Source organism: Myiozetetes cayanensis, unplaced genomic scaffold (genome assembly GCF_022539395.1).
Source record: "Myiozetetes cayanensis isolate MyiCay16 unplaced genomic scaffold, myiCay2020 scf2-11, whole genome shotgun sequence".
NCBI classification, from domain to species: Eukaryota; Metazoa; Chordata; class Aves; order Passeriformes; family Tyrannidae; genus Myiozetetes; species Myiozetetes cayanensis.
The window spans coordinates 56,274,084-56,301,137 of NW_026087411.1; the positions used below are offsets into that span (position 1 = coordinate 56,274,084).

At 41.4% G+C, this 27,054-nt stretch overlaps 1 protein-coding gene across 9 annotated transcripts in view; it reads left to right on the plus strand.

Annotated features, from left to right (window-relative positions):
- Positions 1–27,054, plus strand: part of NHSL1 (NHS like 1) — a 181,293-nt gene that overhangs the window by 61,212 nt on the left and 93,027 nt on the right. Inside the window, exon 1 of one of the 9 annotated variants that reach the window (XM_050315073.1) lies at positions 2,896–2,917. The exons of 6 other annotated variants lie outside the window; for them this stretch is intronic. In XM_050315073.1, coding sequence (XP_050171030.1) covers positions 2,908–2,917 — 10 coding nt within the window. In that variant the 5' untranslated portion in view covers positions 2,896–2,907. Of the gene's footprint in view, positions 1–2,895; positions 2,918–13,552; positions 14,035–27,054 lie in introns of those variants that run through there. 2 more of the 9 variants (XM_050315069.1, XM_050315071.1) reach the window with 2 other exon arrangements.

Below are 27,054 nucleotides of genomic sequence, written 5' to 3' on the forward strand. Positions count from 1 at the left end.
TGTACTGGCTAAAGCCTTTACAGATAGAAAGCTTTCTTACTTCTTTTCATACAGCTGCTGCTTCAGTACTTGCTTCTCTTCTAACCCTTGGGATCTTGCAGTATTTTTGTTAGTATTCTTGTTTTAGCTACTTGGAGGTGAGCAATTACTTAGTAAACTGCTGTCACTATTAAGGGTGTGCATCCAATTATCCAATAATGAAAAGCCTGTATTTTTCTTGCTTCCACCCTCATGGGGCATTAGCTTGACAGGGTGACATTAAAATTATTGTATGTAAGCATTCAGAACCCTCCCCAGAAAAGCATTCCTTACAGTGCTCTGGCTGCATTCCTGCTGTCTAAGTCCTTTATAGGGAATTTGGCCAAGATCTTTCCACCTGTAAAAGTGTGTTTAACTGAAGCACTCAGGATCTCGATCTTACTCCAAAAAATCATAAAATATGAAAAAAAAAAAAAGGATTTTTAATAACTCTTGGAGTTTGGACTTGTATGATGTTTAGGCTGTATGAATGTCTACGTCCCTCAAATTAAGTTTAGAAATTTTCACTTTTCTTTGAAGATAAAAGGTGAGACTCTTGCCCAGATATGTGACTCCCAAGAACTGGGATGTGGGAAGGAGTGGCACAAATATGATTGACCCTGAATTTTGCAGAAATCGGCAGCACTTTGCAAGGTGTGAGGGAATGGGTGCACACGCATGGTGTTTCCCCCCACGCCGTGTATGCAGAGCAGCATTGTGATTGCTCTGTGCTATCTTGCCTTCCTTGACTTAGTTTTCCTCCTGCGCTATCCTGGGAAGCTGTGTATGGAGAGGGAGTGGTATTGGAGAAAATGTTTCATGAGGTTCAAGATATTTTCCCATGTGTCAGTGTGTGTCTCTGACTAACAGTGTCCATGACTGAAGAAGAAAGCAGTCATTACAGAGAAGCTGTGGGATGAGAAGGTAGAAAGGAGGCCAGCCTCCCTGCAAGGAGACGGCTGACCCAGTTTTACAGGCAGAACCTGTAGGACAACTGCAGATGAACCTCTGCTGAAGACATGCAAAGACAACGGCCCTCTCTAAGCTTAAAACGAGGTGGTAGTGCCTAAAGGATGAGTGTCTACCCAGCGGACCTGCTGCTGAAGGCAGGGAGGATATCTCAGGATGCATCTCAAGCTGTTTTTCCGAGAAGGGGTGTATGTATGTTGCGTGTTTTGGTAGAGGAGTGAGCTTCTGTCTGCACCTCAGCTGCAAGGCAGTGACATCTCTTTTCCATCAGGGCTGGAATGCCAGGGATGCCTGTCCTGTCCTCCACTCACATGAATGACTTGTCTTTGTGTTTTTTCCTCTCTGTGCTTGCCGCTCTAGCACAGAAATGTATTTTTTGCCCTTGCACTGGCTTTCTACAGTATAGTCTGAAGCTGAAAGTTTCCATTAAAAATAAAATTTAAAAAAAAAAAAAGAAGTATTGAAAGCCAAGCAGTAGGCAACAGCATTGTTAAGGAGGCCTAGAGTTAAAAATTTGTAAAGGAAACAAGTTTCCTTGGAATTAACATGGAAATACATTTCCACTTAATTTCAACAGACTAACAAATTGTAATGTCTACAGTTGGCTGACAATGTAGACATAACCCATGAACCAAAAGAAAAGTTTACTTCGGAAGACAGCTCTCAAATTATTTACCTTGGCTTCATCCTCTCTTAAGTTGGGCAGAACATAAGTGTTTCCCTCTCTTGATCCCTGTCTTGGCGGGTTGCTGAGATGCTTTTGGATACAATTCTTAGCACAGGAGAGAACTTCCAACATAGCAAAACTGATTGCCAAACCTAAAATAAAGAAATTCTGCATCCAGTGTTGACCTTCCTGTGATCCTGGATGTCATATTCGTTTTCTGCTGTCTCAGTGAATTTTCCACACATTTTTATAAAGTGTGTTGAGTCTATTTTGGTGATATAATTCACATGAATGTTCTGAGTGCTCTCTTTGCCCAGCCCTGACCTCACCCCACTGTGGAGATTTTTTTATTTTTTCCCATGTTGGAAACTGCCAAAGTCTTTAGGCGTAATTTTCCCACACACAGTGAAAATAAAACACTTACAAAAAGGCACCCAAAAAGCATCCCTACAAACAAATTTTCCCCCAAAAGAAGAGTTGTGTTTGAAAATCAAAGTTGGTTGTTTGTTTTGTTTTACTTTGAAGTACAAGTTGAATAGAGATCCAGAAAAGCAGTCTGCTGGGACCTTCTTCTCCTTATCAAACCCCTTATCAAATTGCCCACCAGAGAACCAGAGATTTTGCAGAAGCCCTGGGCAGTTGTAGCCTTGGGGGTACAGCTGCTTAACCTACCGCACTCTGCTTTGGAAGAAGTTCCTGTTCCTTCAATGCTTGTGTCCACCCTTTCTCCTTCAGGTTACAGTCTCCTCGGTTGTGCTTACACGGCTGGCTTGGGGCCGTAAGTTGGCTCACTGCAGTGATTTAGATGAAATCCCAGCATTTCTGGAAGGCTGGGGTTGCAATATCACTTTGTCCAGGGCAGCGCCCAAAGCAGCTGTGCACAGGATGAGCCCTGATGCAGTGCACCCAGAGGGCAGGGAACAACAGGAGCTTTCTTTTCTGGCTTTACTTGAGAGCTAAAGAAAAGCAGCTTTGTATTGCCCCCACCTGAGAGTAGATCCCACTGACTACCTGGGAGGGTCAGCTGCAAGCGCTATACTGGTAGATGTCATAAGGGTTTTTTTCTGAGATGCTGGCAGTGACCCCTAGAGCAGCCCAGAATTTGGGAGCCATAAAGGAACTGCACATTGTCTCTTTGGTTTCTTCGTAAGTGTCTAAAAAGTGTCACACCTTTTTTTTTTTAAAGACAAGCCATGCAGGATACTAACTTGACAATCAACTGTCTTTTAAGATGGCCCATTCACTGCTGAAGGATGATGGCAGGTACCATATATTTTAGCCAATATGCAATATTATTTATTTATTTTACCCCAAGTGATCTTTAGAGCTGTCAATCTGTTGCATTTTGCTGGTCCTAAACTAAACAGAATAACTCAGGATCCTGTAACCAGAGCAGCCCTTCATAAATGAAGGTCAGTTGGGTGCAGTGCTGTAACAACAGCCTGTAGGAACAGCCTTAGACCAAGGCATCTTTTGTTAAGCAGAGGAATATTAACTATACTGGAAGTTCCTGAAAGTGGGTGGTTTCTACTGCCAGGCTCAGTAACGCTTTGTCATAATGAAAAAACAATACTGTCTGCAAGTAGGGTTTGAAAGCGTCTCCTCACATCTGTTTGTCTGAGCTTGGGAAAAGATGCCATTGGATGAGAGTCACAAATCCTGCTGTGACTGTGTTTGTACATGAAGGAAAAGCTTTAAATGCCAGTGAAAGCCCAGGCATCTTTCATGAAGCTAGTTTTAATTTATTTTTAGACTTGATTAATAGTTACTGCAATATTTGCCTTGCACATTTTTAATGGAATGCTTAAAAAAACTCATTTAGTATGTGATCCCTTCTGTGTAATTGTGCTGTCGTACAATGTCTTTGGTGAGAATGAACTAGCACAGTTTTACCCAGAATTGTTTGGAAGACACCAGCGTGGAAAGCAGAGATGACTCACAGTGCCTTGGAGGAAGAAGAGCTAGCAGTTAACCACAGAACATGGTATTATCTCTATGCCAAAGCTGGCTGAGAAAGCTAGCATATTTTCCACTTTGCTATTTCAGGGGGGGAAAAAAATTACTGCAGAGAAATATTGGCTCTTGAAGCAATCTTGATAATCTTGTCAACTTTATGAGTTTAGAGCAGGTAGCATGGGAGATGTGAATCAAAAGGAGGTGGTAGTTCCCCTCTAGAAACCAGTTATTTTTATTTGATGAATAAATACATATGAAATATTCTCCTTATTTTTAGTGGACTCCTCTGAGTAAATGAACTTGGTTGCATAACAAGAATGTGGTATGTGATAGATAGAGCACACGATCAGATAATAAGTGTTTCTGCATAAATTTATTTTCTGTGTCTGTATTCTTATTTCTTTAGTAGTATCTACATGGTATCTGTTTCTACTGCAGGCAGTTTCCCAGATGCCTGTAAATAAGAAATGTCTATTGCAAGTGAAATAATTAGTATCTCTTCTCGTTGTTTTCTTTTCGCATTTAGTGCAGGAGTGTTCTTGTTGGTGAAGATGGCTCAACTTTACAGACAGAATTAGGTGAAAAACACAGCACTTAAATCTTCATTTTGGCTTCTTTACATTAAAAATCTATATTTTAAAGTGTATGTTGACCATTTTCTTTTGATGATGTGTTTCATTTAAATTAGCTTGACATTTCTTTTCATGTTTAGTGGCCTTTACTTTCATTTACACAGAAAATACAGTAAGAAAGGGGTTAGCTTCCATTTTGGGTCCTACTTATTTTCCTTACCCATTACCTTCCGAAAGATGTAAAGACATATTATTGTTATTGTGGCGCACTGACCTGGGCCTGTTCTCGTGTAGATCTGCTGCTCCATTTCTCTGTATGTAAGGGTGCAAGCTTAGGGATCAAACTTGAGCCATTTTCTTCTTGTTTCTGCCAAGGAGAAGGTGAAAGACCTCATGAAATACTGGATTTCGCATATGGGCTGCCACTTGTCCCCATTACTTTAATTCATTTCCTAAAAGGAAGTAAAAACAATGGTATAGGTAGAAGCAGTATTTTGGCAGTGGCCACAGGAGAAGTCATACTGAAGGATGCCTCAGGATTGTCTTGGTTTCCAAGCGTCTGATAAGGAAGGCACTGAAGAACCTCTGTGACAAGGAGCTTGAAGTTGCTTTCAGGCTTGTAGGGCATTACAAGCATATTGTCTCATGGACAGGAAAAAGCCCTAGGTGAAGACTAAGCCTGTAATTTAGTCCGCTGGTTAATAGTGAAATGTCTGGATGACATGATTTAACAATGACTATCAAGGTGTGAATCTTCTTTGCCCTGATGAAACCACCTGAAACAGTGATTGGTAGTTGGCATTGGCTGTGAGAAGGTCTGCTTTCTAAACTGTTTCCTGCTTGGAAGAAGTTGATTTAGAGTGTTAGTATTGTGGGAGACATCCACTGGGCTCTCAACAGATTAGTATCTGATGAACAAGCATTTTTTTACACCTGTAATTTCAATAATAAGTGATTTCTCTTTCACTTTCTACCCCTCCTACCTTGTATTTCAGTGAGTGTTATGCCATAAGATGAGTTTTCTTTAGATATGTAAACAAGATGATGTGGTGCAAATTACAGAAGATTGCAAAGCCTTGATTTAGTTTTCTCTCTGCTGTGAGCAAAGAGAAATGATTTAAGAACTGACACTCAGGGTTTTTACTTTGGCTGAGCAACTGTTGCGTTGAGGCTGATTATTTCACATGCCAGTGGTTGAGAGGCAGCATCAGATTATTCCTGCTGCTAGCGTGAGTGTCCTTATTTATCCTATCTTCCCTTCTACTGAGGATAATTTCGGCTTTAATTTTCCCTCCTGTCCTCACCTTGTTTTGGCAGCTGATGAATAGGAATACTTCCTGTGTCTCAAATGTTTTACGTAAGATCTACTTGGGGGGGGGACCACAGGCTCTACAAGAGTGACCCTGCATGTTATTCTTTTGTATTATTGGATCTTTTTCCACCTAGAAACTGCTGTTGGTAGGGGAAAATATTAAAGTGTTTCAGGGTTGCAGAAAAAGAAACAAAAGAAAATTCAAGGTTGATTTCAGGCAGAAGGGGAAATTGCACGGGGGGAGAAAATGTTTTTTTATTGGTCACAGTTGGTGCTCCTGCTGAATACGTGTTTGTGTACATACGGAGTGAGCACATGTGCAGGCACTCCATACAGAGAGAACACATACTTAGACCATATGTTCATTATTTAATTTTTGTTTTCTCTAGCATTTTTATCCATCTTTTAAGGGGGCTATTTTAATTGGGATTAAATATAACTATGTAGGACAGTAACTAAGGTACAAATTCAGTGTTTTCCTTCTCACCCTCTGTATGTCAGCAACATTCCTTGGGCTCATTCTCTGCCAAGAAATTAGTTTCTTTTAACCTAGAGCCTGTTGTGAGGAAGAGAGGAGATTGCAGCATTCCTCCAGGCGTGGTGGGGCTGGGTTTCATTTACAAATTTTGTCCAGAGTTGCAACACACTCCTCTGTACTTAGCATGTACCAGGCTAACTAGCATGTAAATTTAAAAATAAACTGAAAAAGCTCTACTGCAGTCCTATACCAGGGCACAGAATGCTGTCTTCCAAAGTTCAGTGTTTATGCCTGGTTTACAAAAACAGCACATATTTAGTTTGGTTCCTAGAAGAGATGTACATACAATGTCAGTAAGGTCAAATAATTTTGCTGGTTTGGCTGTGAAGTAATTTTGAAATGTGTTTTAAAGATACAGGACTCAAGACAAAAAGATGTGCACATACACCATTTGTATCTATTGGAAGAAATAGTTTCCTACAGTAAGACCTGGTTATAACACTCATATGAACTGTGTTTTCAGTGTTTGAATGGTTAGGTGTGCCCAAGTGTCTCACAGGGTTCTAAACTTCCTTTTTAACATTTTATTATTGCAAATAACTAGTAAGGTTTATTAAGTTGCATATTTTGTATGTCAAAGAGTATGTAATTCAAGCACCTTTTATATTCAGGGACCTAGTAAATAAAATGAAGAATAAAGATTTCTGCGATTGCTGATGATTCTTCTCTGCTTCTTTAGCTACTGTCTCCTTTCTTGTTCTTTGTGGTTCTGTTATCTACAAAAACATTTAGATTAGTGTGTTAATTAGTTTATGTTATCCAGCAGAGGGCTTCCACCTCAAAGCAAACAGCCTTATCCCTTCTGCAGTTTCTTTGGTATCCTCTTAATCAGAGAAATGGGAAATAGACATTTATTCAGTTGTCTTAGGGTACTTCCCTGCTGGCAGAATGATCCTCAATTACATGTTAATCGATTCTTTAACACAGTTTGGTTTTAACTGACTTCCAGTTACTTTTAATACAGCTGTCAGCATTTCCACAGGAAGCTTGGATGATCCAGTAGAAGTTTCTTGTGCTTCACCAAAATCTATTTTTTTAAATTATTTCTAAGTTTCTAAATGTAACTGACATGTTGCAACATTTCTGTGCATATTCAGGTATTTAAAAGTGTTTTGAACCCCTTCTTAGTATGAACAGAGCAGTTGCTGAGCAAAGTAGTAGCAGAGCGTAAACTGATCTTACAATTTAGATTAAAGCAGTGCAAGTTGCATTTATAAAGTCAGAATTTGTTTAAACCCGTGTGATCATTGCAGAATGCTCAAGAGCAAAGAGGAATTTATGTGGAGACAGGATATTACAATAGCATGCAGCTTTTCTGGGAGGTTGGAGCTGCCCGAGGAGATGCAGGGGATGGTTTGATTTGTAGCAGCCTTATTGTCAGCTGGGCTGAGCAGTTTGGAGCGGGTGGGTGCCTGGTGGAGTAAGGATCAGTGCATGTGGCACGGAAGGCACTGAATGCTGCCTGGCTGCTGTAGCACCTCTCCAGTTTCTCTCCCAGACTCTCGGAGTGACTTCTTCAGACCTGTTGTTGATAACTTCTTCTGGTGGTGCAACGAACAGATGAGTGAAAAACCCTTACCATCTTTTCTTCAGGCAGACAACTTCTCTGTGCTCAAAAATTCCATACTTAGTTAACAATCTTCCCAGCCTATTAGCGCTTGGGACGTGTTGGCCAACAGCTGTGAGCCAAGTGCTTCCCTGGCCAAGCCTCAGCTTTGGAGGGGAGGTGGCCCTGTGGTTAGGAGATTTTAAAAAAGACTTTGTGTCATGAAAGCAAGAGCACCCCAACTCAGGAGAACTTGTGTAAGAATCCAGGCGGTGACTACAGTTAGTGGGAGCCTTTAGCAGAGCTGTCTTAATTAGTGAGTTGTCATGCCCCAATCAAACCCCACTAAAATAGTTAATTACACTTCAAGCAGAGATAATAACAGAGATAATAAGCGAACTGCTGAACGCTAGATCACAATGGTGTGTCACCGTGACTGCGTCGCAGGTGCCATCCCAGGCTGGCCGCGGCCCCCTCCGGGTGATTGGAGCCATCCGGCTGGATCCCGGCTGGATCCCGGCTGGATCCCTGCTGCCACCTGCCGGCACTGCCCGCCTCCCATGCAGCGCTCCGCACTGACATTCCTGCCGGTCCTGTCGCGGCGCTGCCTGTGAAATACCCAGGGATTTACACGTGGCCCGAAGTCACCTGTTGCTTGTCCCTTTAGGTTGTACGACGGCATCAAACCTCACGTCAACACCTGTGTGCTGGGAGAGCAGAAGTTATTTTAGCAATATATATTATCTAAGCTGCTTCACTTGGAAAATAGTTATTGGCTGCCATGACGAAAAACTCATCTGTGTATAGGCAAGGCTGAAACTTAGTGCAGGTCGAGCCCTTTCCTCCTGTACTCCTCAGAATATCATAGAATCATTTAAATTGGGAAGGACCTCAAAGATCATTGAGTCCCACCGTTAAACAACCACTGTCAAGTTCACCACTAAACCATGTCCCCAAGTGTCACATCTTCAGGTCGTTTAAATACCTTCAGAGTATCCATCATACTCTTACCCAGCAGAGCTCAGTACTTGAAACTGCTCGTACCCATCAGTGATTGGCCAACTCTTTGTATACTTGGAAGGAATTTTCCTCTGAAATTGGGAGTTTACATCAGTTTTGGAATTATGCTGATGAAGAAAACCAAAAGCTTGTGAATGTATTTGTACCCAATTGAAGCAGGTGTGTGTCTTATGCACAGTTAACTTACCTGCTCTTTTGGCATTTTTCCTAGGCAGTTCTGGTGGTTCTGCCCCTCTTGCAAATACCTTTTTTGCTAACAACTAAATTGTACAGCACCTTGTTTGTGTTCCTTGCTTGATTCCTCCTGGTTGTTATCCCTACCTGCAGCTGGTGCTGAGGGGAGAACCAGGTCCAGGTTTGCCTAGCACTTTGTAGAAACTGCCACTCTGGTTTTACAGGATTTCCTTACCAAAGTAAGTGCAGCTATTAAATCAGAGAAAATATTGTCTTCCCTGATGCAGTGAATCCTTCCGGGGTACAGAAGTTGAAAGGAGGGAGGGAGACTGTGGTGGGAGGTGCATCATATAAACCTGTCCAAAAGCTGGTTTATCCTCTGCAGGATAAAACATTGTCTGCAGGCTGATTCCCCCTGGCCTCACCCCCCCTTTTTTTTTTTCTTTCTTCTGGACCTCATAAAGTTGGAAATGTGGATGGGATGCTTGAAGAAGTCCTACAGTGTAGAACTCCCTCCTCTTTTAGGTGCTCATTTATGGTATGGTGTATTTTTAAGTTGGCAAAACAAACAAACAAACAAATAAATAACAAAAGGGTAAAACGGGTAGCAAATCAGAAACATAATTTTCTTTTGTAATTAGGGCATTCAAGGGCTCTGTAAGAGTTGTGATAGAAACAATTAATAGGCATTGCTTTTGTGTGAGACAGGGCCTACTTAAGTAGGTCAGAGGCTGGTAGCCAGGAGACCTACTTTCTTTTCTTAGCTTTGCTGCTTATCCTTTCTGTGATCTTGGGCAAGTAACTTCATTTTTGATCCTTTTCTTTCTTTACTATTTTTTCCCCCTCACAGATCCATTCACACTGAGTTTCTCACTTATGTACTCTGCACAAAAAGGGACACAGCCTTGACTGGAAGTTTGAGGCTCCGTTGTGATACCACAGTGTGGCTTCTTTGCTGTAAATAATTATGCAGAAATATGGATTACTTTGTGGATTTCCTATGTGAGCATTTCATAGGGTACCTGTGAAACAACACACATGCTGTAGATAAAGACCGCCAATGGAGGACAGGTTGACAAGGTTTCAAAACTGACTGAAATTCCCACACATCTCTGCCTGAAGATGATGAGCAGGGTTGGGGAGAGGACCGTATGTAGCGGATGTGGTGGTGTTGAGGCAGTTTGTCGGATGGAGGCTTTCTTGGGGCTGCTGGGGGCACCCTGCACCTTTCACTGGCTGCATCAAGAGCTGTGTAGCAAAGGGTTGAGTCTGCAGGCAAGGTGTTTTTAGTGGGCTTTTGACGATGCTTAATCCAAATGGCTTTATGACTGGCTGGTGCTGAGTTGTTACCACCTGAAGGAAAATACCCAGGAAGCCTGAGAGAGAGGTATCCTCTCAGCTTTTGGAGCAGTTGCTGTCCCAGGAAGCTATAATTATGAATCATCCATGTTACTGTCTCATTGAGTCATGAGAAATGATAGACTAGGAAATGCAGGAATTAAATTAACACGTCAATTCTGCCAAAAAACACAACCCAACCAAAACCAGAGCATGTCTGAGGAGTTTTGGTGTTGGTTTTTGTCTTTCTGCTTTGTTGATTTTTTACACTGAACCGAAACCTTTTCTGTGAAACTTTTTTTGTTGTTGTTTTTGCTGGCCTTAGGGGAATGCAGTGGCTGTGAGCCATGTATGTGTGTTTGTTTAACAACTTTTAGAGAATTCTTTGACAATCAGGCTGTGATAGATGGTAAAAATCCTGGTGGTATGTTAGGCTATGCATATTTGCTCTTGTTCACCTCTAAAACTAAAAGAAAAAAAAAAGGAAGGCGGGAGGAACCAGTTTAGCTTTCTACTTCAAACCCTTTTTTTCTTATGCTGTGATTCCCTCATGGGTTTTTTACAGAGATGGGTTTGTATTAAGTGAAACAAAAATAATGCCTTAATCTTTACATACATAACCTGGAAAATATGAAGCCTATATACTTGTAATGTGTCTTCATAAAGGAGAAAATAGTCAGGTTGGAAAATTGGCTAAGCTTATTAGAGGTGTACCTTTTTTTTCTCTTAAATGGCTTTGTAAAGTGTTTTACATGATTAAATTTAATCCTCTAAAGTGTGTCAGATGCTAAAGTTTCCAACTGTATGGCCTTGCAGTTGGCTACTGATTAAGGCATGAATTAACCTGCAACAGTTGCTCAATATGTATTGTTTTTCAAATGGCAATTGCTGTTTTCTCTTGGTCTTGGGTAATTTACTTTTGATGCACACATACAACGATGTAGACTGATATCAGGCTTCTTGTGACCTACAAATAAAAAGCATTATGTCGTAATGACAGTGTTGTGATCTATCGTGATGAATCTTTTCTCGCAATCCAATGATACCAAACTGAGCAAAGCATTGCACCACTCTACGTTTACAGTAGCAGTGGAAATGTTATGGTCAATCACCCACAGCAGTGTTTTCACCCTTGCATCACCAAGTTGCAACTTGGCATCATGATATAAAGGCAGAGGTCCAGACAGGTCAGGATAATTCCTAAAATTAAATTGCTCCCTAGACTCAGGGAAGCTCTGGGATTTACTCTGGCATTCTGGGTTAACCTGAAAGGATTTCCTTCTTGCTGTTTCCTCTAATCTTCTGATTTTAAGTAGTACAGTGGAGAGAAGATGACTGTGATCCTGCAGTTCCTATCAGGGTTTTTATACATTTGGCTCTGTATAATTTAGCCAGTAATAGCTGTGGGATTCTACAGTTCTCTGTACTTTTCAGCACTGGCAGTTCCAAATGTTTTCTTAAAAGAAATAAGTTGACTTGAAGTATGGTCTTTGATTATTTGACTTTTACGTTAAATCCTGCCTGTTTATACATGAACCACCCCAAAATGGATATTCTCGTGTTTGGGTCTCTAGGGATATGTCACTCCACATTCTCTAAGTCTAAAGCAACTCTAAAACTCTTAAGCAAAAAGTCCAAAGAATAAAAACAAAACAAACACCCCAGCCCTACACAGGTCTCTTGTCTCATCAGGGATGGGCAGTGGTGTCTGTTAACAAAGACAAAAAACTCCAGACTAGAAGGACTTCATGACATAGTGAGAAAAGCAAATGTCAGCAGTGCGTGCTCCCATTTTGCACCCTGCAGTCCCCTCCACAACCCCACTACATCAGCACTGACTTTGGGAAGTGGTGGAAGAGCCAGTATGTACATATGCATTACCTCGTCAGGCGAGGTCAATTTAAATGCAGCCTATTAAATTATTTACAGAAGACAGTTGGCCAACCCATTGTGCTGTGTTAGTGGGAGCCAAAGGTCACTTTGGTGTGCCTGGTTGATTCATAGGGTAATCTGATACAGTACTTAGCTTTTTGCCTCCCAGTCAGTGGGTTAAACCTTATCCTCTTATTATGAGTCAGAGAACCATAAGTTTCAGCAAAAGCCAGAGCCTTTGTTTTTAATGGTTTTGAAGAGGCTGTGCAGCAGAATCCAGGGGGCTGCCATAGCATCTGCCAGGGGGTTGGGGTGTGTTCTGCAATAGTGTAAATCTGACTTGACAGTTTGGGAGCTGGAACACTGTACCCTTGTTTTCTTAAGCTGCTTGTCCTTTTGCTAACATAATCTGCAGCAGTTAGGATATTAAGACATTAATGTTTATTCTTCAGATAGGTGGCATGTTTTTGTGTTTTGGGTTGTTTTTTTTTTCCTCTGAGTTCCTCACCACCAGCATCTGCTTGAGGATTCACTGAGCTGATTTTACTGGATGTGTCACACATTCAAGTCTATTATTTTGCTGCAAGATAGAAACTTGTGGGCCTTTTTGTCAACTTACATCTTGGTGACAAATTCTGTCAAACCCCATGGGTGTTGGGGTGCCTTGGAATAACCAATTTCCATCTGCTTTTGAATGCTCTCCTTGCCTCTCCCCCATGTAGGCTTATTGCCTCCTAGGAGCAGTGCTGGTTCTGGCATGCAGGGCAAGCACTGCAGCTTTCAGTAGCGCCTGACTTTTTAAAAACTTCACACTATGGAGTGCTTTTCCCAGCTGCTAGTTTAAAGAGAAGGTGGCAGAACGTAACACAGCTGGGAGTGAAACCTATTTATGAGCTGCAGTGACCCCAGAGGGAGTCTGGTCACTAAATATCTGCTCATGCACAGGTTTGTTTATGTCCATGCACTTGCATTTAGTTTGTTTTTAAATGTGCCACCAGGTACAGGGGCACAAATGTTTTCAGCACACTGTTCAGGGTGCTTGTGGTGTGAACAGGCTCCAGGATTTTATTTTCCCTGTCTCCAAGTCCACAGAGCTGCGCAAGTGCTTTCCTATTTCTGCACACAGAGTTCAGAAGTTTGCACTGCCATTGAGCTGGCTGAGGAAAGGAGGAGTTTTGCTTCGGTGGTTGTGCTTTTAGGAGAGCGAGCCTATCATATTTCACTCTAATCCTAAGCGATAGCCACGCAGTCGGTTTTATTGTTAGGAGAGCCTTCCTGGAGCTCCTTCACCAGGCTTTTCACTAAGGGAGATCAGGGCAGCCAGAATGAAGAGGCAGAAGTGTGGTCGGTCCATTGTCCCTCATGAGCTGTGCCATGCCAGGGAGTGATCTCTGCCTGCTCTTCCCTCCTCGTGGGCTGTTTTTGATGAGCCAGAAGAGAGGACTGAATTGCATGTAAGCTCCTGGGGACCGATGCCAGGGCGAAGAGTGGAGCTACAGTTTTTGTTCTTGAGTGGAGAATGGGGAAAACGCTTGCCTTAGTGCTATATTCTGCTCAGTCGTTACATGCTTCTCTGAGCTGCTGCAAGGTGCCACTTTCTGCTGCTTTTCTCCCCTTTGTTTTCTTTGGCAGCTCCCTAAGTGCTGTATCAAAACAGCTTCAGGGGAGCTGCGCTGGCACGGTGACCTACCTCCATACTGGCGCTGGTTTAAATGCAACAAGAAGAAACCTGGACTGAAGTTGGATTGAATTTGTTTAGCCTCCCACGAAAACCACTGAGAAAGGGCACAGGGACAATTTCAGAAAAGTCTGTTTGGAACCGACGCCAGTAGCTGGTTTGAAAAAAAATGAAAAAGGAGTGTGTCTCGAGATCTTTCAAACTCAAACAAAACCCAGGCTCCCTCTCGCGTGCTGTCAGCTGGATAAATTTCTCCTCCTTGTCAAGGCAGACAAAGAGATTGTTTCGCAGCGATGGTGAACTCTCCTCCATGTGCCTGCAGCAGGTAGATGAGGATGACGAGAACTGGATCTACAGGAGCCAGCAGAGAAAAGGTGACTCACTTTCTCTTTAACCTTTGCAAATTGCTGCTGAAGTGTCAGCCCCTGCTCCATGCTGCTCCGTCCAGCTGCTCGGGTCCCACCGGGAGCTGGGAGCTGCAGGTGGGGTAGCAGGAGGAGGAGGAAGGCAGCACAAAAGCTCGAGGCACAGCACTGCCTTGCCAAGTGTTTTTTTGTGGGGGTTAAAACTGTGAAAGCTTATAGTAATCAGTGGGGAAAACCTTTAGTTTCCCATCTGGTTAACATAAAGGTACTGATTGTGTGGAACATAGGTAAGTTTTGTTTATGTTTCTGATAGCAAATAGTCACCAGTGACAGAGCCTTTGGGCCGGTGCTGCAAGAATCGCTCAAAATATGGAACCAAAAGCCATTTAAGACTCCACTTGTAACAGACTGGGTGGCTTTTTGGATGACTGCCTCATGGTCCTGCTGGAAAATTTTAAATGTATTTTCTTTTATGAGGGCAGATTGAGAAACGGTCCCAGATGCAAAATAAAAGAGAAGATGAGATAGTGATGGGAATTGCTCCACAGAGAGAAGGAGGGATATCTAGGATATGAGATAGCTCTGAATGAACCCTTGAAATACTCAAACCTGGAGTGTATTTTATATGAGGTTTTGAAGAAGTACTTTTATTTTTTGTGGTTTCTTTTCAAATGGAGTTTGTCAGGTATTTGTTCAAACATACCTCATATTTACCATAAATCAAATTTCAGAAGTTTGCTCTTCTGAGATGGTGAGCTACAGCTACGAGTAGCTGGCTGGCAGGCAGTGGGTTGTGTGTGTGTGTGTGGTTAAAAATAACCAGTAAAGCTAGTGATTTGGTTGTAATTTCTCTAGTGCTGCCAGAGAACTAGTTTGTTAATAGAAAGTGTAAGGTTAACTCAATTTTGCTATAAGGTCACTTTTGTAAGAGCAGGCAGGCTCTCCAATGGCATTTGAACTTCAAAGGGCCTTTTATTTCTTTTCATTTCTGGGAGCAGTTAGTAGCTATTTGACCAGAATTTCACTTCTGAGTCAGAATAGATTGTGGCTTTAGTAAATGGTTTGTATGCAGGAACACTAACACAGGATGTATATGCTTGGGCTTTGCTCCCAGCATGCTAGGAGACAATTTTAATCTATGCTTTGAAGGTTGTTTTTTAACCTCTTTCGCTGCTCAAAAACTTCTAAAAAGGGAGTTTGCATTTGCAACCAGTGGCTAATTTTTACTTCTGATTGTTGGTATCTTGATATTGTAGAGCAATGTCAGATACACTTCTAACACCTGTGGGATCTTGCATGCTGTGTATCAGAAGAACCACCCAGCCCTGATGGTGGATGCTGTGTAACTTCCACAAGGCTTCTTGTGCTGCCTTCCTTAGCTCATGCTTAAGCCACAGGGCAGAGATGGGAAGGGAAGCTTTACTGATGGATTAATGGTGTATTAATTTTTCTGAGTGATTTACATAAAGAGCCCATTGTACAGGCTTGAGGGGGAGGGCAAAATTCCTCCCGTAATTGCTCAGCAAGCTATGAAAGCCTCCCTGCCTGCCTGTAGAGGGGAAGACAATATGTAATTTCTGAAGGGAAGGTGAAGGGAGATACAGCTTTTGCAGTGCTTATTTCCTCTTTGCAGGGCACAGTTTGACTCAGCCTGTAAAATCTGCCTGGATCATAAATCCGTCCATTTCTGTCTGATCAGGATCCTTTGCCAAACTAGCAGGGATTGCCAGGGCTGAAGGGGGTGTGGAATTTTATATACTCAGGCCAGAGAAACTTGTTATGGCTGCAAGTATTTTACCCTGGGCTGTGAGTCAGGCTTGCACCGTGTTGGAACAGTTTGAGTGTCCATACCTGGAAGAGTTGTCATCTTGGGTTTGTGTTCAAAGGCAAAACATGTGTGATAAATGGCCTGTTGTGTTCTCGAATTAATTTGCTCCATTGGACTGTTGCATTACTGCTTGCCAACCTTTGTAAAACTGAGGGCTCAAAACTGTATTGTCTTTGATGCTTGAATTAACCACTTCACTTAAATTAACACAAACTGGAAAGAAATGAGAGGCACAGCAGACTGAAAGGATGTCTAGTTTTATATAGAAAACCAAACTGTCTGTTTTAAGCAAGGTGAAATTTTAATAGTTTTTCAGCTATCAGAATAGTTTTTCCTGAAATTTATCCTAAGGTAAATTGTTAAAAAGATAGGTCTTACAAACCACTGGTTCTCCTTCAGCCCTCTCCCTTGCCTAACTGTATGTGTAAAGGCAGGAGCGTTAACAGAAGCTGGAAATGAAGGAATTGTTGTTGTTCTTTCTGAGCTGTTTCTCTTCCTGTCTTTTTAAACCTCTTATTCTTTTGCCACTTCACTGCTCTTCCAGGCTCATATTGCATTCCCACGAGGCTGCTGGGTGACAGGCACAAGGCAGCATGTGTTGCGTGGTATTTCACCAGCAAAGTGGCTAATCTGCCTTGGCTGCAAACAGGAGCTTGCACACAGTAGCAAGCAGAGAGATTGGTTGGATTTGTCAGTTTAAAATGAGAAAGAAAACCAGAAGTAAACAGTAACTATGAACCTGAGGCACACCCTGATGTCCTGCGTGTGTGAAAGTCAGAGGCTGCTGCTGTGTTATTAATTTTTAAAATGTACACAGCAGTGCAAAGTGTTTTGAGAACTGGTAGCACCAATCAGACTTCACATTTGATAAAGCTGTTAGTGAAAGAGAGGGTAAAAGTTGACAGTAAAATAAAGGTTTGTTGTTTGAAACACCTCTTCCTCCTCAGTCAGTTGAAAGCCCTTTGAAATGAGGGCACACTGTAACTCGTGTTTCTCCTCTTTAATCAGAATTTTTAGTTCAGATTTGTTACTTTTTAAAGTAGGAGGTATTTCAAGACTGAAGCTCAGAGCAGTTTTTTCCTTTAAAAAACACATTATTGAAAAAAGACTGAGAGAGATATTCTTTGAAACTGAAGCAAAGGTTCTTGTGTGTGTAGCAAAGGGTTTCTGAGGTGTGGAAGACTGTGACAGTCGTTCATGTGCGCCGGTGCAGCTTACCATAAGTATGACATAGGAAGTTAACTTTGAATAAAGATAACACATGAGTTAGTTCATGGTACAGGTCTCATGATATTTACTTTGATTTTGCAGAAAAGGAAATGAGTCACGTTGCAGCATCAGAACTTCTTACCAAGCTTTGCTGACTTTTTTTTTTTCCTTTCTTTCTTTCTTCCTTGCCCTCGGTTTTGGGTGTTGGAAGTGGAGAGCTTGTGCCCACAGCTCTGGGCAGTGTTCCCTTCGTGGCTGGTCTTGGTGATCTCCCCATTGTGCTGCCAGGGATGAAGAGAAAGATAAGATGTTTCCCTGGAGCAGTTAAATATGCCTGAGCTAGTGACCTTATTTCTAGCAGTCAGGTCTGGCCACAGGTGGCAATGCATCATAAGAAGTGTTACTCAATGGGGAGTTATCCCCCTTCTCCCCTCAGCTCCTGTCCCTGTCTACTGCTTTGATTTTTTACCCACTCCCTCCATTTCACTTGGTTGCTTTCCAACCTTTCTGCAGCATGAGAAAGTTAAAAGCTTTGTCTGCATTTTACTGCAGGCTATACTACCTGGAAAACTTATCTGGAGTCATTAGTCAGAGAAACTTTGCTTCTCAGGTAACTGCTGTGTTTTAATGACTGTTCAGCAGGTGGGAGCCACTGGCTTTCTGCTGTTTGCTGGCCAAGTCTCAGTCCTTAATACTGAAGCGTGTGGAATGCTCTTTTTTTTTTCTTGCAAAACCAGTCTATGTGTGAAACTTTATTTTAATGCTAAAAGTCCTTTAAATTCATAGGTAACTATTTGTGGGCTCGGCCTTCGTATCCTTGTGGTGTGTGTCTGATGGAGCTAGTCATGAAGGACGGATCACAACTCTGACCAGAAACTGTCAATTAATTTCCTAACCACCTACAGCTTATCATGGTCTGAGAACATCACACCTCCCTAAGGAGTTAGGTTTCCATAAATGGAACAATTACTGAACTTCTGTCTCAGTGGCAGTATTGGCAATCCCTTATTATGCCAGTAAAGATGATGTTCTTTCACTATGTCCATACTAACTGTGGTTGGTTTAAACATGTACCCCATAAGTCTAATACTATCAGATGGGTTTTTCTTCACATTCCAGAGACAGAGTTGGGACTGAAGACCTTTGGGTTTTTTGTAACTCTGAGGGATTTGTATTTTCAGCGCTTCTTGTAGAAACTCAGGGTAGGGATAGGTAACTCTGATGTTATCTAACTGCAGCGTCAGAGCATCACCTCAGTCTTCAGTTCAAATAATTTTTAAATTCTGGTTTTTTTAAGTCCTGAATGCAGTTTACAAGGAAGTTTCAGGAACAGAGCAGTAATCACATGTTTTTTTCAGTAATGACATGTTAGAGTACCAAGACCTACTAAGTCCCCATAAGGAAGATTACTGAATCCAGACTTCTTGTTGCTATTCTAATGTAAAATCATTTTATGGGGCTTTTTTTTCTGTATGTTTTTGCACAAGATTTTGTGTTCATGGGGGAAAAGTCACATCAGTTACTACATAGATAAAGGCCCATAAACCCAAAGGGAGCTGTTAGCATTTGTAGAAGCTATAACATGATGGATTATAGTGCTGGGGCGTGTGTGTCTGTAAAAAGGATTCTTGGAAGCTTTGGGAAATTCCATAAATAATCATTTATAGAAACCTCAAAAACCATTTGCGTAAGAGACTGGAATAACTCCAAAACACATAAGCTTTATATACCTTTTTGTGAAAGACTTTTAAAAATAAATTAATGTTTATTTTTAGACATGCAGTTTTGTATATATAAACACACATATACAAATCTAAATGTTTAAAAGGAATAAAGGAGAGATTTGATCCAAAGGCTAATTTTCTGTCTTGTCATACCTTTTCCTTTTACGTGTTGTAGGTTCTGTGTGCACAGATAAAACTGGATAAAGTTGTATGCATTTGTAACGATTTGCCTATATGGTCAAGTTTACATCGTATTAGTTGTTGTTGGAACTGCTGGATATTGTGCTTTTATGGAAGCACAGGTGGAAGCAGAGATACTACTTACATTGCTGAGGTGTGCACTGAGCATGTTTGTATTGTGGCGCAGCAGAGAGTTTTGTAAAACTTTCATGATATACACTGGCAACCAGAAGTTTTCATGCTGGGGTAAAACAGCTGGGGACAGTCAAAAGTCATGCATTTAACTACAACTTGATGTAGCAATACTGTTGCATGTTTGTACATAAATGCAAATTTAATCAAAACTTTGTTATCTTTCCCATGTCTTCTGGTAACTATTGCCATAGATGGGAATCTGAAAGTGGGTTTGCTAAGCAAAAATTTGTAAGCTACAGAAACAAGTTTAAGGAAGAAATTTGTTTAAACCCACATCTGTACTTTTGCTTTATCAAAAGAAAACATAGACCCAGCCATATTTCTTCTATAAAATCCTTTCCAGATAACAATCCTGTGCTCTTTTGAAAGTGCAAAAATCTTTTATTTAAAAAAAAGTAAATTCTTTGTTATCTGATCAAAATGTGCCAGGTAAAAATAGAAATAAGAAAAAAAATTTGCTATGGCCTTATACATTTGCTTCTTTCCCAGCTGCTATCCCAGTGTGTCTTTTTCCTCTCCAAGGAGTAGTGGCTGGAGAACTGCAGTCTCTGCTAAAGGACATTTCCTGGTAGATTTTTTTTATGAAAAGTTGTGACTGGTTTCACTCTGTACTCCAAGAGCCATAACCTCTTACTAATGTAAGTTTACTGTGTTGAAGAGTCTTAATCTCTCAGGGGACTGTGGCATATTTTATGTTAGGATGAAGGAGCTGAAAGGAAAAACAGGCTTGTATAGTGTTGCTGTGGGCAATCTGTGTATTAGAGCTGCTGTCTGGGAAGTGAGCTTTTGTTAGACAAAGGGGACGTTCACTGCTGGTGTGTGAGAGCTCCCGGGGCAGGTGCTGGCCCCTTCTGGGCAGCTCTGTGCTGCTGTGAAGTGAGACCCTGACTGCTTTTACCTTCAGTAGTGCACCTTGAATTTCATGTGCTGAGTAAGTCCAGTCAGATTTCTTGGCTGGTCACCGTAGAAGACCACAGCCTTGGGAAATGCAAACAATTTGATAGCACCTGACTTACCCATGTGTTTCCAAAGTTACGAGGACATTGCAACCCAATTTGTCTTTCAGTTTAGCTTTACGTGCTGTTTGGATTAGCACGGTAGCTCATGCAGTGCTCTGCATAGCATAGTATGTCTTTTGCTTGCTTCTTTGCATTCCTGAAGAATTGCACGGGGTGCTGTGGTTTTCCTCCTGAGAGTGTATTGTTTTGAATTTTATGAATGGTTTCCAGTTTTATTGCATTATGCATAAACTTCTATATACTTTTATACACTTTATATACTTTTTGTTGGTTTGTTCCCAGGATACCCTCCAATGTCCAGCTAATCCTTAGGCTGAAAAACTTGGGGCAAATGTTTCCTTGGGAGCAGGGGTCAAAACTGATGTCTCCTGACCTTCTCATTTTATTCTTAGCTAGCTGTATTTTATAAAGCAGACTGGATCTTTTCCAGTGATTGTATGCACTGTTTGAGCTGAAACAACGTGCTGTATGTGCTTTCCTATGCGCTGCTCATCAAGTAATGCAATACATGAAAATTTCTGTTTCTGTGCACTTGTTAGCCAATGAGTTCATGAATTGTCCTCTCAAAATGAGGGGACCTTTGTCTCCAGCGTGGTCATAGCTCACCATTCTGGCAGGACATTGCAAATACGACAGCTACTTGTTTTTCCTCCAATCTGCTACAGATGAAAAGAAAGTTAAAGGTTAAGAATGTGGTTAAATGACTAAAGTTGATGAATTTTGAAAGAGTGTATTTAGCTTCTGTTACAATATTTGGAACAATTAAACTCTGAGTTGTCCTTTTCTTTTCTTTTGTTGTTTTTTTTTTCTTCCTGGGGAATTGACATGTAAACTCTGTTATAACCTTATTGTGTAGCTTGTTGTTCTAAAGCCTGAGCTGAAGTGGTCTGTTAAAAAATAAGCCTTAGGTGCTCATGATATCTATCAAAGGTGTGTTTTCAGCCTGTATGTTGGACACTTAAGAGCATGGTATATTTTCCATCCCAAAGGAAGATAGTTGATATGTGCATCTTCTGCTCCTTCTAGAGCTTCCCTTACATATGTCATGGTGGCTTCTGCTTGGCACTTTATTTCCCTGAAGCCATGGATTCCCTGAACATTGAGTAGTTTCCCAAAGGCAATTATGAGCTGTGAATTAGGTGCATTGCAACTGTTGCTTCACTTACACATTCACTCAAAACTAAGAGATCTGAGAATTGCATAGAAGGCTTTCAGTAAAGTTCCTCAGAAGCTGTCAAATCAAACACCTTAGCAGAGGGATTTACAGGGCTGCATTTTGCATGAGAGTAGCACACGGGGATGTTAAATAGAGGTTATTCCTGGTCACACTTTCTCTAAGGTAACACAGGTCCATAGTGAAAGTGCACCTGTGTATATTGGAGGGGAGGGCGGAGGCCTCTGCCCATACCTCTTCCCTTTTCTTACATTAACTGTGGGCTGTGCCCATGAACTATGGTACAAGAAGCCGTGCTTGATAGTTGGCAGGTCAGGTTTGATAGGAACTGCTCATCGAAGGAGGCAAGGATTGGCCTCCTCACTACTTTGGAGTGGCATCTGCTCTCTGGGCACCATGTGCCTGGATGCACACAGCGTGTCCTCATCAGTCGAGTCCCATCAGACTTGCTCCTGTCATCTGCTGCCTCTCTTCCCTTTTGCTTGCTGGCATGTGTGAGATTTTGTTTTTATTTCCCGTGGCTTTTTTTTATTTTGCACATGCAGGTGTTTGCTCCCTAATGCAGCAGAGATGCTCACAGTTCATATATTAGGCTTAATACGCTGAATCACAATCTTGTAGGCACCTTGCTAGTGACTACATTAATTAAAGAGGGACCTCTGGAAGAAACAGGCTCTTAATTTTGGTTCTGTCATTCATGTCTAATTTCAATGCCTGAAATAAGTATAGAAACTAATGATTAGTGGAGGCTGTTGCCTTTTAGAAACTGAAATTTGTTTGTGCTTGCTTGTAATTTCCATGGAGTCCTTTTTATCTTTTTCTCCCTTGTAGTCCAGACTGCCAAAGAGCTGTGAGTAAAGGGTGACTGATGTACACCTACATGGAAACTTTCACCCAGGAGTTATTAACTCAATTTTATTAACCTTGAGTAATGCATGTAATGCCATATACAGTGAATATAGCATTTTCATTTCAGAATTAAATGAGGTATTGTGACATGCAATGGCAGAATCAGGTATTAAATCCTATGTTTGATTTGTAGCCAGTTTGACCTGGTTTTGCAAAGGGAGAAGATGTCCTGTGCTCAGCAGCACAACTCCCTTCCAGTGGCTGGCTATGACAGTGGAGCTCTCAATACCAAGGGGGCTGCAGCACTTCCACAGTCTCTGTCAGATTGTGATTCAGATGGGATTGTCAGGAAGGCAGCAAATCTATTAAATTAATCAGGTCAAATGAGAAATAACCTGTTTTATTCTGTCTGCTCTGTGCTGACAATTCTCACACATGTGCCAGAGTCTCAGTGAAGAAGCAGTTGTGTTTCTACCCCAGGGTCAATGGCAGAATACATCTCAGGGTTGTCTTAGGTTTGTAGCAAGGCAAGAATCAGAACAGGTGGGAATTCAGAAATAGTTCCCATTGCAACACACATGTGAAGCTGCAATAATGTACAAATGGCTCTGTCACCCTGCCCTGGTTACTGATGAGAATACTGGCTTGGTTTGCTGCCCAAGGACAGCACATGCTCAAGTGCCAATTCTTGTAATTCTTTTTCAAGGACTTGGCTGTATTTTGGCCCATAGCTTTAAATCAGAACTGCTTAAAGTGCTGCTGGTTTTATCTCATTATTTCAGTGACCTATTTCTGGTCTGTTAGGTAAGCATTTCGATGGTGTGAATGAAAACGGCTCCCTAGTACTGTTGGTGTGCCTACACACTTGTACTCCTTAGGTCAGAAGAGAAACTGATTTTTGTGTTTATTGCTTTGTGTTGATCTGGGGCGTGTTTCAGCCTTGGGGAGTTTTTCTGATAAAAGACCATTGCTGTGTGTTTGGTTGCAATGTGCCATAATTGTGCGTATTTCAGGAAACAACCTGTTCATTTCTCCTCCTCCTTGTGGGATGGTGCAGCTGTCTTTGGATGCCAGGGTGACAGTGGGGTAATTCACGTGTCTTTTGTGCCGCTCCATGTTTTTGGTATTCCTAGTTACCCAAAGGTGGCTTCAGAGCATTCCACTCAGAGTGGCTTGTTGTTACCAGGGGCGTTAATGAAATACTGACATCAACAATCTGAGGGAACAAGCCCTTGCCAGCCTGTGGCAATTTTCTGGAGCAATGCACAGGTGACTGGGCAAATGAAAGTGCCTGTGAGGCACATTTTTGCTTTGTTTTAATAATAAACATTATTAATAAAGCCCTGTTACATCCATTAATCAAAGCTTATTTGGCACACCGCCCTTGCAAAACAATAATCCTTGTTTTTTATTTATGGGCATGTCTTTTAGCAGTAGATTGAAATTACTGGATTGCCTTTTGTTTTCCCAGGCTTTTTCTTCAGAACTTCTGCTCTAGCCTCACTTTAAATTTACTATTGTCAGTCACTGTTTTCACATAATTAGTTTTCTTCTGGTCACGTGGTAAGCCTCTGTACACTCTGGTCCTACCCGCAAAACAAGGAATGCCTTCTTTGTTCAAATTCTGTGGCAAGAAATTCCTGAATGAATTTGGAGAAGTTGGTTACAGATTCCTTTCTTGACCTACAGCAGCTCTTTAAAAGTTTTTTACCCTTTCTGTGCCCTTTGTCTGAAGAGTAAGGCAAACAAAAGATAAGGCGAATTAATTCATTACTTCATTGTGTTTGTTTTCTTCCTCACTTAAGGCAGAAGACAGCCCATCCCTAAACCCATTTATTTTATTAATTTTAAGGTCAAGGATTTTGTGTCTGCACCTGCAGACACTGCTGGTTTTATAACAGAAAGACTTTTGGTTTGTAATAATCAGAAACCATAGCACAACTTCACTAATGCTATGTGTAGTATCTCGTTGAAAACTCCACTAGTATAGCTATAGCTATAGCTAGGGTAGGAATAAAAATAAAGTTATTTCACTGAAAATCATCTTTTGATGAAAAAAACGGACACATAAATAAAGGATTTAATTTTGGCTCCTGAATTTACATAGGACTAAGGTGGAACTGTGTCCCTCCTTCAGCCAAGAGGTCATTGCTTTAGATTTAATTCTCCAGAAAAACAATTTCAATTTTTTTCAGAGGTTTTATTGGAAGAAAGTTGTTTTGTAAATCAGTTCTAGTTATGGGCATACATTTTTTTCCTAAATGTTTGTATTGGTTCTCTTCATCCCTATTGCTTAGAAGTACTAAAAATTAATTTTTTTCTTCTATATTTGAATATCTGGAAAATTCTCTTTCTCATGCCAGTCTTGAAAGGTGCAACAAGGCCCTGTAGCTGCAAATCTGGGAGTATGAGAGTAGCTCCATATTAGTTGTTTCACTGATAATTTCAGAAGGTACAATCAGTACAAGTCACCTGCCTGCATTACTTTTTGCAGGACAGGATACAACTTTTTACCATTTGCTATGGTGAATACTTAACAATTTTAGTTATTTGAATTAATTATGGTGTTACTTTAATTATTCACAGTGGATTCTTCTTTAAAAGACATACTTTCTACCTGATCATTTGAGTAAGTTACTTGTTTCATTATGTTTGCTGTGACTTACCCCAAACAAATTTCTTAATCTTAAATAATTTTTAAAATATTTCTTTCCTTCTTTATTCATGAGGAAACTCCATCCTGAGTCATCAAGTAGAACGGGTAATATAATATGTGCTATCAACCACTAGAGATAACAGCAAAATATTTTTCTCTCGCTTCAGAGTTACAAGAATATTTGGTTTTACTTACCAAAATAGTAGTTAAGATCTTTTTCACCAGTGCTCTGTTTCCAAGTCAATGCTGCCCCTTTAAAGATACACTGGGGCTGACCTGACCTCTCTTTATCTCTCCTGTCTTATCACCAGTGGGACCCGTGGGGCCTGGTAGGCTCTGGATCTGGCTTTCCTTTTTACCTAGTGCTTGAGCTGCCTGCAGACTAAATGGTGTTGGGTTGTGTCGATCCTCAAACTGAAAATTTTATTTTTACTCCAGCTGTTTTCTTTGGATAGTTTTTCAGGGTGGGTTGTGGGGCTCTTTTGTTGTTGTTTGTGTTTTATGCACAATTGGAAAGGAAAGCATGTCAGAATGATTCAGACTTTAGAAAAGCTATAGTTGGCACCGATCCAGGGTATCAGAAACGGATTGCTTTGGTTCTAAAAGGAAATAGGGCTTAATTAGATGTCCAAACAGCCCTGCTAGCTGGCAGTCTAATTGGGATGCACTTTGCTGTGCAGCAACACATGAGGCAGGACAGAAGGAGCCTAAATCCTCGTCATTTTTCTCTGTGAGTTGGGCAGGTGTGATCTGCATTTTCTTCCACGCTCATTTTAATGGGACAATCTTTAGTATCCAAAACATGGTGCAAATATGTACATATTTTTATTGGATTTATTTTTCTCTATCCTGTTGCATTTTCAGATTAGGGCAGCTAAGAGAAACAGCACTAGTGATGTATGTTTCCACACGGGGAAAATGACACTGAAGTGTTTCTTCTAGTTTGTCTCAGAGAGCTGAGAGACATTTCAGTGAGTTGACAGTAAGAGAGAGAATAAACTATGTGGTTTGGTGTTTCAAAATTCATGACTTCATGTGGTTAAAACATTTCTATTTAAAAGATCATGACCAGTTCTTATTAAATATAGATATGCGTGCACAGTTCTGCATGGCAGTCATGGTCTCCTCTATGGAACCAGTCTATTTAACATCCATTCAGTAGGAGCAGTGCCTCCCTAAGAGGTGGCAATAGCAGATGGCCTTATGGCAGCCAGGAGAGGTGCTTCTCCTTTCATGGGATAGATACGGTGGGATATGTTCCCTCACATTTGTAGCTGTCTCTTAGTATGAGCGCAACATGTAATGCTTCACAAAGTCAGTATACTTTGTAATATGACTGCTGAAAGATATTTCCATGTTATTTCCATAGAGTTCAGCCAGGTGCAATGGGGAAATCTGGTTCCCTAATGTCACAGACTGCAAAATGAGATACAGGCAGCAGGAGAACCAGTTCCCTGATGGGGCTCAGAGCAGTGACCAGGTGTGACATCCTGCAAGTGTCACAGCTGCCAGAGAGGGGCCAGGCACTTGTTCAGTTGCTGCAAATGGCCAGGCAAAAGAACTGGGGCTTGGACCTCCTGCCTTCCTAGATGGCAAAAGGTCCACTACCTTTGAGGCACTCAGTGGGGATACCAGGCCTCTTTAATTTTGTCTTTGGAGCACTCATAGAGTCCTGACACACTGAAAAGGTAAAACAGATGCTAGACTGCTTTATGCCTGTCTGCAGTTTAATCATTCTGCTCCCTTCCCAAATTTGTGAATTTTTATATCAATTATTTATTAATTTTGTTTAAGCATTCCCTCTTTCCCAATGGACATCAGGACAGTGGGGATCCTTCTCAGGCTTCTTTGCTCTCCTCCTGGTGAGGGTGGGAGGGGAACTGGTGAACAGGACAGAGTGTATCCCCTGAGGAAAATACACTTCCCCAAGGGCCCAAACCTTCCCAGAGAAGTGTGTGCCACTGGTGTTACAGCCCAGAGCAAACGGGACTTTTCAGCAATTTAATAGCACCACTAATCTGTGTCTAATTTCTCAGACAAAATTATTGTTCCAGAGTTGGCTTCCTTTTCCTTGTTTTTGTCAGTTTTTCCCACTGCCTATGTTCAGAATGTACTGCCGGTTTTGTTTCTGGGTAGGGTTTTTTTTGTTTGTTTGGGTTTTGTGTGTTTTGGTTGTGTGTGTTTGTTTGTTTCTT